Source organism: Pristiophorus japonicus, chromosome 16 (genome assembly GCF_044704955.1).
Source record: "Pristiophorus japonicus isolate sPriJap1 chromosome 16, sPriJap1.hap1, whole genome shotgun sequence".
Lineage (NCBI taxonomy): Eukaryota > Metazoa > Chordata > Chondrichthyes > Pristiophoridae > Pristiophorus > Pristiophorus japonicus.
The window spans coordinates 16,705,786-16,718,742 of record NC_091992.1 but is presented as its reverse complement, the minus strand read 5'-3'; the positions used below and the strand labels follow the sequence as shown (position 1 = coordinate 16,718,742).

General features: G+C 47.0%; 1 protein-coding gene across 1 annotated transcript in view; it reads left to right on the top strand.

Annotated features, from left to right (window-relative positions):
• Positions 1 to 11,061, top strand: part of vps53 (VPS53 subunit of GARP complex) — a 274,701-nt gene extending 263,640 nt beyond the window's left edge. The window contains exons 21-22 of the mRNA XM_070857048.1: positions 4,003 to 4,107; positions 5,970 to 11,061. Coding sequence (XP_070713149.1) covers positions 4,003 to 4,107; positions 5,970 to 6,140 — 276 coding nt within the window. The 3' untranslated portion in view covers positions 6,141 to 11,061. The remainder of the gene's footprint in view (positions 1 to 4,002; positions 4,108 to 5,969) is intronic.
• The last annotated feature ends 1,896 nt before the right edge of the window (positions 11,062 to 12,957 follow it).

Here is a 12,957-nt window from a genome sequence, read left to right as displayed (position 1 = left end):
CGCTCTCCCCCCCCCCACGCTCTCCCCCCCCCCACGCTCCCCCCCACGCTCTCCCCCCCCACGCTCTTCCCCCCCCACGCTCTTCCCCCCCCACGCTCTTCCCCCCCCCACGCTCTTCCCCCCCCCACGCTCTTCCCCCCCCCACGCTCTTCCCCCCCCCACGCTCTTCCCCCCCCCACGCTCTTCCCCCCCCCCACGCTCTTCCCCCCCCCCCACGCTCTTCCCCCTCCCCACGCTCTTCCCCTCCCCACGCTCTTCCCCCCCCCCACGCTCTTCCCCCCCCCACGCTCTTCCCCCCCCCACGCTCTTCCCCCCCCCCACGCTCTTCCCCCCCCCACGCTCTTCCCCCCCCCCACGCACTTCCCCCCCCCACGCTCTTCCCCCCCCCCCACGCTCTTCCCCCCCCCCCACGCTCTTCCCCCCCCCCACGCTCTTCGTCCCCCCCCCACGCTCGTCCCCCCCCCCCCACGCTCTCCTCCCCCTCCCCCACCCACGCTCTCCTCTCTCCCCCCCACCCACGCTCTCCTCCCCCACCCCCACCCCTCCCCACGCTCTCCTCCCCCCTCCCCCACCCACGCTCTCCTCCCCCCTCCCCCACCCACGCTCTCCTCCCCCTCCCCCACCCACGCTCTCCTCCCCCTCCCCCACCCACGCTCTCCTCCCCCTCCCCCACCCACGCTCTCCTCCCCCTCCCCCACCCACGCTCTCCCCCCCCTCCCCCACCCACGCTCTCCTCCCCCTCCCCCACCCACGCTCTCCTCCCCCTCCCCCACCCACGCTCTCCTCCCCCTCCCCCACCCACGCTCTCCTCCCCCTCCCCCACCCACGCTCTCCTCCCCCTCCCCCACCCACGCTCTCCTCCCCCTCCCCCACCCACGCTCTCCTCCCCCTCCCCCACCCACGCTCTCCTCCCCCTCCCCCACCCACGCTCTCCTCCCCCTCCCCCACCCACGCTCTCCTCCCTCCCCCTCCCCCACCCACGCTCTCCTCCCCCTCCCCCACCCACGCTCTCCTCCCCCTCCCCCACCCACGCTCTCCTCCCCTCCCCCACCCACGCTCTCCTCCCCCTCCCCCACCCACGCTCTCCTCCCCCTCCCCCACCCACGCTCTCCTCCCCCTCCCCCACCCACGCTCTCCCCCCCTCCCCCACCCACGCTCTCCCCCCCTCCCCCACCCACGCTCTCCCCCCCCCCCACCCACGCTCGTCCCCCCCTCCCCCACCCACGCTCTCCTCCCCCCTCCCCCACCCACGCTCTCCTCCCCCTCCCCCACCCACGCTCTCCTCCCCCTCCCCCACCCACGCTCTCCTCCCCCTCCCCCACCCACGCTCTCCTCCCCCTCCCCCACCCACGCTCTCCTCCCCCTCCCACGCTCTCCCCCCCCTCCCCCACCCACGCTCTCCTCCCCCTCCCCCACCCACGCTCTCCTCCCGCTCCCCCACCCACGCTCTCCTCCCCCTCCCCCACCCACGCTCTCCCCCCACTCCCCCACCCACGCTCTCTTCCCCCCCTCCCCCACCCACGCTCTCTCCCCCCCCCTCCCCCAGCCACGCTCTTCCCCCCCCTCCCCCATCCTCTCTCTTTCCCCCCCCTCCCCCACCCACGCTCTCCCCCCCTCCCCCACCCACGCTCTCCCCCCCTCCCCCACCCACGCTCTCCTCTCTCTCCCCCCCCCCTCCCCATCCATCCCCCCCCCTCTCCATCCCTACCCACGCTCTCCTCTCTTTCCCCCCCCCCCCAGGTACCCACGCTCTCTTCCCCCCCCCCACCCAGTACCCATGCTCCCCCACTCCAATGCGTCTGCGCAACGCTCCCGGCACTGACAAGAAGGCATGATCCCAAGCCCCGCCCCCCTGCATGCTGTGATTGGCTGGCTCCGCCCCAGGGAGACGACGCCACGCCACGCCACGCCACGGTCCAGGAGGACCGGAGAATTGCTGCAGAATATTCCGCCCCCCTTCGAGCCCAGGCAGGTCACGTAAGTCTCGGAGGTGCACCGTTTTCACCAGATGCCTAAACTTGGGCCCAATGTTCCTTTGACCTGGAGACTGAAAGTTAGAAGCAGCTATAATCGGCTCTCTGCTTGACTCCAGGCGTTTACAAGCCATTAGAATTGCCTGGATTTGCCTACATACACCACTCATCCACAGTACTGGAGCAGGAGCCTTAAAGAGAACGGGCCCAATTAAACACAGCTTTCTCTTATTGTCAAACTCTCGCAACCATATTCCCCACCACCGCTTTCCCATGAGGAAAAATCCACCAAATAAAGATTAGTGTACTCAGAGCAGCCATTAACCTTGCTTTAAAAATTAGCGTGTTTTTAAAAACTCATTTCCCTTCTCCTTCACTGAAGCACTAATACTACTTGTGCTGCTTTTCAAAATCCAATAAATGGAAACCTTTTGCGTTTCTTGTTTTTTTTTGGCCTGGATGAATTGAAACCAACAGCTGTGAATAGTTGTTTTTAGGATCTCCGTTGACCTCTTTAGGTGGAGCATTTTACTTTGAACAGATCAAGAGATTCTTTCACTGTCGTGCTGGAAAGGCCCCAGCTGCAAAACAAATTCCGTTATTCCACATTCTAGATTGACTGGTGCAGCACTCCATTAAATTCCTCATTTCGGCCAGATTGCTGAGGGGAAGGCACTGAGCAGAGGCTGATCGACTCTCCACAGGGAGGGAAGGAGCGTTGTCCCAAGGCATTCTTGTTTTGCTTGTGCTGGCAGCCTTGGAGCAGGTTTTCCACACTGTCCGTTGCAGTTGGAGCAAGGCCTGAGGATTAGCGAGACAATCTCCCTGGAAAACACGTCACCTGACCATGCAGTGGACGGTGGATCTATTTAATACTTTGAGACATGTTATGAATTGTGGCTGCCAACTGTGTACAAGAAAGTGTACGCACTATTTCTAGGTGTACGATGTAATGGCATTAAACAAAAGTGCCAAATGAAAAGGTTTCACATTTTGTAAATATATTTATGGATGAAATAAAAATGTTTAATAAAAAAAAAAAAGTGATTGCTGGAATCAAATGCTGGAATAATACAACAGGTCTGTCTGCATCTGAAAAGCGAAAAGACAGGTTCACGTATTTTTTATCATTTCAGTTACTGTATATTTCCAGTATTCTCGATTGATGATTGCCCCACCAGTGTTTTACATTGGCACCGGAACTCTGGGCCCTCTGACTGTGAGACGTACCTCCGTAAGAGTTGAAAGGCTTTTCGATGTCACTCTGTTGTTACACTGCAGAAGTGTATGTAACATTAAAATAGCATAAAGATCAGACTCCATGATCTGTCTTCTAAGTTGCCCTCATCGTTAATTATTGACCAGCCCATGAAGTAAATCACTGTACGACAAAGGAATGCTTCCATAGTTTTAAGAAAAGAGATAACTGACGAGATCAATGGGGCAGTGGCAAAGTACATGAAGAAGTGTTCAGATCCACTCACTATGTTCTCCTCCTGACTAAAGCAGGAATGTCAACAATGGTGAAAGGGAGGAAATGCTTTGTGGGGGGGGGAGATACAGAGAGGAGTGGAGTGCATATTGAAGAATGAAGGGAACAAGCAGAATTGCAGTACCGTATGCTTCAGGTGAGGCATTTAACCAAGGCCCTGTCCACCTGTTCCTTTGGTACGGGTGGGTGTTAAAAGATCCCATGGCACTATTCAAAGATGAATAGAGTTTTCTCCTGGTGTCCTGGCCACCATTCTTCATTCAACGAACAGATTTAATTGAGCATTAATTTCATTTCTGTTAGTGGGATCTTGCTGTGTGCAAAATGGTCGCCATATTGGCGTGATAAGGCAAAATATAAATAGGATTATCTTAATGGCACGAATGAAACATTGTATGTGAAGTGCCTTGAGAGGATGTAATAAGGTCTTGTGTAAACAGAAGTCTTTTTTAAAAAAAAAATTCAACTAGTCAAAATGACGAACAGCCAAACTCTTCCTAATCAAGTTCTAATTATTTTTTTCCTTCAATGCTATAGGTGGTAATGGCTCCTCATGAAGCATCTGTGGTGTTTGTAGATAATTACATCAAACTCCTGGCTGATTGTAGCACGGACACGTTCCAGAAAGTTCTTGATATGAAGGTAAGGTCTTCAGAAGTATATCCGATAAATCAAGGGGTTAAATTAAACCCTCAGTGTTGTGCTCACCTCAGCCTTGAGCAGGGCAGCAGTGAGCTGGTCTCAGAACCAACAGCCAACAGAACCATGAATGCTGGAAATTCACAGTAGGTTAGTCAGCATTTGAAAGTGTGAAATTGATTGATATTTGAGATGGGACCTTTCTATCTGAAATCACACAAATGTAAACCTATCTTTCTGATTCAGATGCTGGGTAAATCGCAGCATTCTCTGTTTTAATTTCAGGCCTGGTGTAGTATCAGAGGTTTCTGTGTCAGAGGTTCACGCCCACCAAACTGGGTACGGTAGTGCTGGTATTGGATTAACAACCCAGTGGTTGAGAGTTCCAATCTCTCAATGGCAACTTGTGAAATTGGAGGCGCTGCCGTCAAAAAAAAGCGTGCGAGCTAATCCTTGAATTGGCCAATGATATCCACACTCTGTGACGCAGCTGCAGTACATACCAAGTCACTGTGGACAGTCTCCAATTAACGTTCCTGCTAAGCTGCTGGTCCCGCGAAGCCTGGGACTGGCTTTTCAACTGTGAAACTTTGGGCCTTACAGCCCGTTAAAGACATCCCTCCCCAAATATTAGGGGGAACATTGTCTCCAATGCATGATCAATAATGAGGTGCAGAGTACAGTCACCGAAGCTCCAATGATGAGGATTCTGTAGTTTTGCTGCCCCCCACCATAGCTTCAGCCAGCTGCAGCGATGTCCCTCGAGCTCCTTTCAGTGCCGCCCAAGCTGGCAAGCTCACCAAGTGGGGAATCACCAATGAGAACTTGCGTTCAGTTGCAGTTTATTGGAGTATCACAGCACTGCCCCTAAAATTACACCCTCCTTAAGTCAGTCGTACTGCAATAAAATCAATTCAAGTGCATTTTTTAAGAACTGTTTTTTGAAACCCTAAAATCAGCAGCAATTGAAAATCAAACTAGACTTTAAATTATTGACGTTCACTAAATTGTAGCTCTGGGACTGAGAGAGCGTGGCTTTACAGGTGCAATCACTGACCAAGGTAACCAGCAGCGTTAAACAGGGCGTGGAATAATTACGTAGAATGTACAGCACAGAAACAGGTCATTTGGCCCAACAGGTCTATGCCGGTGTTTATGTTCCACACAGGTCTTCCTCACTCCCCTCTTCATCTGTGTCAGTTGTGGCTCAGTGGGTAGCACACTCAACTCTGAATCAGAAGGTTGTGGGTTCAAGTCTCCAGGAACTTGAGCACATAAAAAAAAATCTAGGCTGACGCTCCAGTGCAGTGCTGAGGGAGTACTGCACTGTCGGAGGTGCTGTCTTTCAGATGAGACGTTAAACCGAGGCCCCGTCTGCCCTATCGGGTGGACATAAAAAATCCCATGGCACTATTTCAAAGAAGAGCAGGGGAGTTATCCCCGGTGTTCTGGCCAATATTTATCCCTCAATCAACATAACAAAAAAAAACAGATTATCTGGTCGTCATCACATTGCTGTTTGTGGGAGCTTGTTGTGCACAAGTTGGCTGCCGCGTTTCCCACATTACAACAGTGACTACACTCCAAAACTACTTAATTGGCTGTAAAGTGCTTTGGGATGTCTGGTGGTTGTGAAAGGCGCTATATAAATGCAAGCCTTTTTTCTTTAACCCGATCGGCATACCCTTCTATTTATTCCTTTCTCCGACATGTTTATGTAGCTTCCCCTTAGATGCATCTATGCTCCTCAACTACTTGGATATCACTCTCTTCTGTGTAATTGCAAGTGCCAGCTGAAAAGAAGTGTACCTGTGAATTACAACGCTTGACTGTTTTGGTGCAAATCCCCCTTTGCTGTGTTGCAGGGTCTGAAGCGGAGTGAGCAGAGCAGCATGCTGGAACTTTTCCGCCAGAGACTACCTACCCCTCCTTCAGGTGGAGAGAACAGTCTAACAACATCGCTGTCTGCCCCGTCCCCCGAACAGGAATCTTCCCGGATCCGTAAACTGGAGAAACTCATTAAAAAGAGACTGTAAACAAAGCGCAATAGTGGTGCAGATCAGGCTCGGTGAGATAACCACTCTATCCGGTTGCCAACCTGGCAGCGGCTCATCCTTTTCCCCCACCTCCTCCTCTTTCTCCTCCTCTCGGCCGGAGGACCAGCAGCCACCCTGTTTTGTTTTGTTTCTGTTCCTGGAGATTTGAATTCACGATTGCAACAACTGTAATCTTTCCAGCTGAGGAGACCTCCGACAAGATCAGGGCCAGAGACATCTGCAGAGCTTGCTGTCTAATTTATGTTCTATAGCCTGGTTCGGAGTCGGATGCCTGAGCTTGCCCTGAGCGCTTTCAGGCGCAGACATTTCATGGGAGGCTCAAATTCACCTGGACGCGTGTATAAAACGGCAATTAGCAACATTTCTGTGAGGTTTTTTTCATGTCACTGGCATTTCGCACTAAAAGTTAGTTTTGTGTACCTTACGGGCCTATTGCAGTCATCCAGCTGCAGTTGCCCAAAGGTTTGAGGCAGGAGGCATTCCAAACATAAATAAAGGGCAACACTTATTAGCAATGGAATAATCACCCAGCAGTTAACTGAAACCGTAAAGACAGTGCCCATAACTCGTTAGGACTTAAAACAGTCCTGTTCTGTTGGAATTGGCAAGATCCCATTATGGTGACAGATTTGACCAGATGGTAATTGTAAAGAAACACTAAATACTGATCACTGAGGTTATGCAACCCAATTTGTTCCACTGTCCAATGGTGCAATTTCACTTTTTCAAAGAAAAGATTATACAGTTAACATGTCCAAGTGTTGACGTTCTGCCACATCCTGGGGTGTATTTTCTGTAATGCACTCCAGAAGCCTTCAGAACATTACCAGGACACTGAGTACAGTAACCATTTGTTACGGGCAAGAGTGCAAACTGTCTCCGATGCCCCCACTCACTATGTGGTCTCAAAGACCTCATAATAGAGGACTTAGTGTAATTACGTATATATTTAACTCCTTATGTTACAAGGTAACATTACAGAAGTATAACATATGCTGAAGATTTATGAATTCGTAACACCTGTACTTTTTTTAAATGAACTAAAATGAAATAGGGCAGTAATTTGAGTAGTTGAGGGGTTTGATTCACAAGTGGAATATCGTGGGTTTCTGTCCTAACAGTTTCTGATTTGAATGAGTGTTACCGGGTCTTTGCTAATGCATTAAATGAGATCCCATACAGAAGTGATCTTGGGAGAAGGGCAGAAGGTCCTGTCTTTACAGACTGAACTGTCTTTACAGTTCAATTAATATCATTCACAGCTCAAAAGAAAAGAAAGACTTACATTTATATAGCGCTTTACAGCCAATGCAGTACTTTTGGAGTGTAGTCACTATAATAATCAGCATTAACACTGATGAAAGTCCTCAGTGTCTGGAAGAGTGCGAAATGATATAAATTTGGACAATCTCAAACTAGTTCCTAGTCGGCAGGAACCCCCAGCCTAAACTGCCTGACAACGTTGGAACATTCAACGAAATGGCTAAGGTGTGGGACATGAAACTGTCACTGATGTAGCATGGGTGCTCTTTTGAGGTGGGATTAAGGCACGTGGTTGGGAACTGTACCTTGCATATAACCCATACTTGGTCTGATATGAGAGCAATGGTTGTTGATGCTGGCTTCAAATAGTGGGGACATTTAAAATCTCCCCACACACAAACTCTCGCAGAGAATTTGAAACCCAACTGGTGTGATCTTCGAAGTGGGAGGACTTTCTGTTATGGGGAGAAAAAGGTAATTTTTGAAACGGCTAGCTTGCATTTTCTGACTCTGGTGTAAAAAAAATGCTACTGTGGCCCTCAGAATTCATAAAAATACAGTACCATTGTCAGAACAGCTATACCCACATCAACATGTACAGGCTGCACTTCTTCAAAGTTGCTTCATTCAACGTGTTAGCACGACAATCCTACTTTTTCGTGTTTAATTCAAATTGGATAATTCAAGTTATTTAGCGCAAAGATGACTTTGAATTAGCGACTGTAATCCCCTTGTGATTACACAGGCAAAATTGCTAGCTGTTCATGTTGAGCAATCGTGTCAATTCATGCAACAAACTTTAAAGATGTGAGGCTATGTATAAAATCAAAAAGAATTCTAATATTCATCATTATAAACCAGTAAAAAATAAATCAATAACATAACACACACAGGCAAATATACTTAATGGTATAATTATTGTTTCATTTTTACATGCTAATTTTTTTCTCCTCCTGAAGGCAGTGACGCTTGCTGGGGTACAGTTCCACAGACACTGGCAGCCTATCATTCATTACATTAATTATGTGCAAGTCCCACACAGTTAGTGTTGGCAGGTTGTCCTACCACAGGGACCATTACCATCAAGCCCAGTCCTATCCTCGTCACACTTTATCCTCGCCTGATGTCCAGAAATATATACTTTCGAACAACCGGGGCGCAATCAGGAGTGGAAACCCTATGAGATTGTTCTCTCTCTCTTCCCCTCCCCACCCACAATCCAGAGACTCGAGGCCAATTGTAGTGGGCCGACTGCTCCGTTGAGTTGAATTAACTCAGCAGAAATTGAATCTGGATCAGGAATTCTAAATCTGTACAGCATATTTCTGCATCCACTCGGGCATCAGGGAAAATCCTTGCAACTGTATTTGAATATTCCAGTTTTTAATTTTTAAAATTTTTTACCAATAATAGAAACTGGAATTAAGTAAATTCAGTGACTACGCTTCGAAAAGTATTTCATTGGCTGCAAAGTGCTTTGGGATGTTATGAAAGGTGCTATATAAATGCAAGTTCTTTCTTAACAGATCTGTTAATGAACACCTATTTCTTGAATGTAGCTTTCAATCATTTGCCTTTTATGCCCAAGTCAAATGATGATGTATTTTTGTTATTTCGTGTAAGAATAGGAAACTTATCGCTAACTTAAACACAATGAAGTTAAGCTGGTGACCATTTGGTATTTGTGAAGAAACCTGTCGTCATCTAATACATTAAGTGAAAGGATATCCACGACCAATACCCAAAGGGGCTGAAAGGTGGCTACAGGGCTGAATGCAATAGTCTTAGCTTTGTTTTCACAACCTGTCTAAAGCCAAACGTTTTGACATTGAGGGTGAAGTTCACAACCCAAAGAAGGGCTAAAACGGTGAAAGCCTGCCCATACCCAATGCACAAAAATACATTGAAATCAGTCGAGGTACTCGGCTACATCAGCACTAACCTTTACACTGGCCATGACTGGAGAGAGAATGTGCATCTTGCTTTGTGACCCAATGTGAAAGAGAGGCCCTGTAAGTCAACACAATTTAGCCTTCGAATCGCCTGTTCTTTTTTTTTAGTATTTTCCCCGGTTTGTATACTATTAAGATTATTTAAATCTGGTTCTTCCACAGAACTTTCATGTGCTTGTTTTCAGGATGTAAATTTTCTCTCAATTACCTATTTCTGATCACTGTCCGGTTCCACAATAACTTTGGGTGTTGGTGTGCAGGTCACAGTTACAGAACAGTCACCAGTTTGAAGCTTGCATGATGCTGTGATGAGCCTGCTGTGTACGTCTGGTAAATAAATGCACTGTTGGAGCTGTCTGCTCATTATTGCACCATGCAGACCTGTAAGTATATATATATATTGATCACATTTGTTAGCGTTTATTTGTCTCCGTGTGATAGTTAGGGTTGTGCCAATTAGCTGTTTATAACCAATTTTACCATTAACAGCCAATCAGAAATGTAAATAATTGATTTAATGAAACAATTCACTGCGGCAATAAATATGGGTGGAGCAGAGTACATAACACAGTTGCTTTCTGTGGTGAGAACCTATTACTGATAATACTGTTACTGCCATAAAACACCTTGGGCTGTGAAATTATGCCATGCGCTATTAGCATACAAAATATTTGACTCCTGTGTGTGAAATTCCCTTATTTACTATTTTAACGGTAGTCTTATCCATTCACTTAATTGAGTTAAAGCCTCTCAAAATAGCATGCACAGGAATGTAATATGAATGGGCTAAACATGTGCACGCTAATATGGCATAATGTAATTTCAAGGCTGTTGATTTTTGGTCTGTAAATTCATTGATCTGGGTCTTGGGCTGGTTAATTTTGGGGGAAGAATATAATCAAACAATTCAACATGACTGAAGCCACATTGCATCAGTGGGCTGCACCTCAATTATTTGGTAATCATTTGAATAATCTTTTGCAAACCACCCTTGGCACAGCCCTAATGGTGTTTTATTGGTTAACTCGAGCAATTCTAAAAGAAAGAATGGTTACAATATGTTGTGTCCATCCATCCCCAGCGCACAGCTTGTTGACTCTGCAAAGTGGTCCTGATCTTTTGAGGGTTAGGACTTGATTTGAATGTAAAATGAATACTCGTGCTTGCTTTGTTTGGAGTACATTGCGACGTTACACACCGGAAAGGGCTCGGGTTTGATTCTCGGTCTTGACTGTGTTTGTTGATCTCAACCAGAGTGTAAGCTCCTAATCGCTATACACAGACCTGTGGCGCAGGGAGTGAGTAACTATGTGTGGATATCCATGTGAGGACAACATGGCCTCGATGGTCGGGGAGCCCCCCAGTGCACACAGCCTAGACTCGAGAGTGACCGCTTGGGTGCGATACCGGAGAGCTGCTCTACCCCGGCAAGAGATGGGGGTTTCAAAAATCACAGATGCTGCCTTTATGAAGGGTGAAACTTTATATGTAAACGGTGAAAGCAACAAATAGGGGGAGGATGTGATGTATTTATTTTCATTTAATGACCTGGACTGTAGTGTTACATTCACGTTCTTGAGGATAAATGTAAAACTGTCTGAGACTAAAGCTTCTGTAATGCTGTGTCTTGTAAATGGACTTTGTCTTGGCCAGCTTGTTAAATACATTTTCAATAAAAAAAAAGACATGACTAGAATTTCATTGTTTCCTCAGTCGTGACCATGTTTTCATTATTTTATAGTATCTCTTGTTTTTTTGAAAAGTACATTTTATACTGAGGGTTAAAACTGCAGCACAAAGCTGGACAAACTCCAGTTTTCCCTTTTTAAGGTGAAATTCTAGTCCCTGGACTGAAGTATGACTGAATGCCGGTGTTGGTGAGTTAGAACAGTGGTTACTGCTTGTTGCCAAGTCCAAAACTACATAGAGGCAAAAGACACTGGGAATGTGGAGCGAGAGATGAGGGTTCATTTTATAAAATTGCACTGCAGACGTGGAGCCTTGGCGGTTGAAAGCAAGTACCACGAGTTCAGATGCAGGCTCCCCACAATTATGCCCCAGTTAATATTAATGGATAGAAATTTGATAGGGCAAATGCCATAATTCCCAATCTGTAGCATTCCCTGGCAGGCGATGCTCTGCATCGGGAGTGTGATTTCAAAAAGATTATCTTTCCGTTCCCTTTCTTGCTGCAAATGGGTTTAAAGGTCTTAATGACTTTGTGAATTAAAGCCTCCGACTCACAAGGCACAAGAGTGGGGAAAAATATGCCCCTCAGTTTGAAAAACAGATTTTGTCCAATGTTCATTTTAGAAATTTCCAGACCGAGCAGTGGAAAACCAAATGGACAGGTGGCCACACCAGTTCGAACAGCATTTGCATGTTGAATAGGAGCTTAAATAGAGCCTTGAATGATAGGCTAAAGATAGTCTTGTTCTCTGACAAACTGTTTTAAAAGGCTATCACTAGATTTTTCCCTTCCCCGCCCCAGCTTGACCTGATGTACAATTTTGTTGTGCTATGGATAATCAGGATGTGTTTCATGGATTTCTTTGTGAAAATTGTAATGTATTTGCTTCCTGGGTTCTTTGCTTAAGAATTCATAGTAACTCATTGATATTAAGAACTAGTTGGTTTATTAACAAAGGTTTAGCAATCACACTACACATTAACAGTTCATCCATTAGGCTCACACCTGCATACCTCATCGTGGATGACCTAGACCCAACTGACTGAAGTTTTATTGAGTCTTGTGAACATCACGTGACTGGCTAAGCCATTCAATGCAACAGCTCTACAAACGTGTGCATACTCACAGGTGCATACATTACAAAAATAGGCATTAGTAACTTAAAGCAAGGTTTCTTCAGTAGTTACGCAGATCAAAACATTAAGTAGCAGCATTAATCTACAATTAAGATGTTGTAACCATTGGATCACCACCTCCGAATTTCCCTCCACATCATACACTATCCCGGCTTGGGAATATGCTGCTGTTCCTTCATCATCACTGAGTCAATGTTCTGAAATTCCTTCCCTAACACCATTCTGCGAGGGAGCAAGAGCTTTTAGAGAAAAACTTACATCTAAGGGCCATACTTGATCATTTACAGAAATCCACAGCGCTAAACAAATCTCAATGTACACCAACTGTTGTTTGGAAAGGCCAGGAAGAAGAGATTATGAGAATGGTAATCTGGCAGAAACGCCATAGGAGCATCTATTGTGAGTTTGTGGTTGACATACATAGGATAAAAATCATAGAAACAGGCCATTCGGTCCAACCAGTCCATGCCGGCGTTTATGCTCCACTCGAGCCTCCTCCCGTCTTTCCTTATCTAAATATATCCGCATAACCCCCGCCCCCTATTCTCTTCTCCCTCAAAGGCTTGTCAAACCTCTCCTTAAATGCATCCATACTATTCACTTCAACCACTCCCTGTGGTAGCGAGTTCTAGATTCTCAGCACTCTTTGGGTAAAGAAGTTTCTTCAGAATTCCCTATTAGATTTCTTGGAGACTATCTTATATTGATGGCCTCTAATTATGCTCTTCCCCACAAGTGGCAACGTTCTCTCTCTA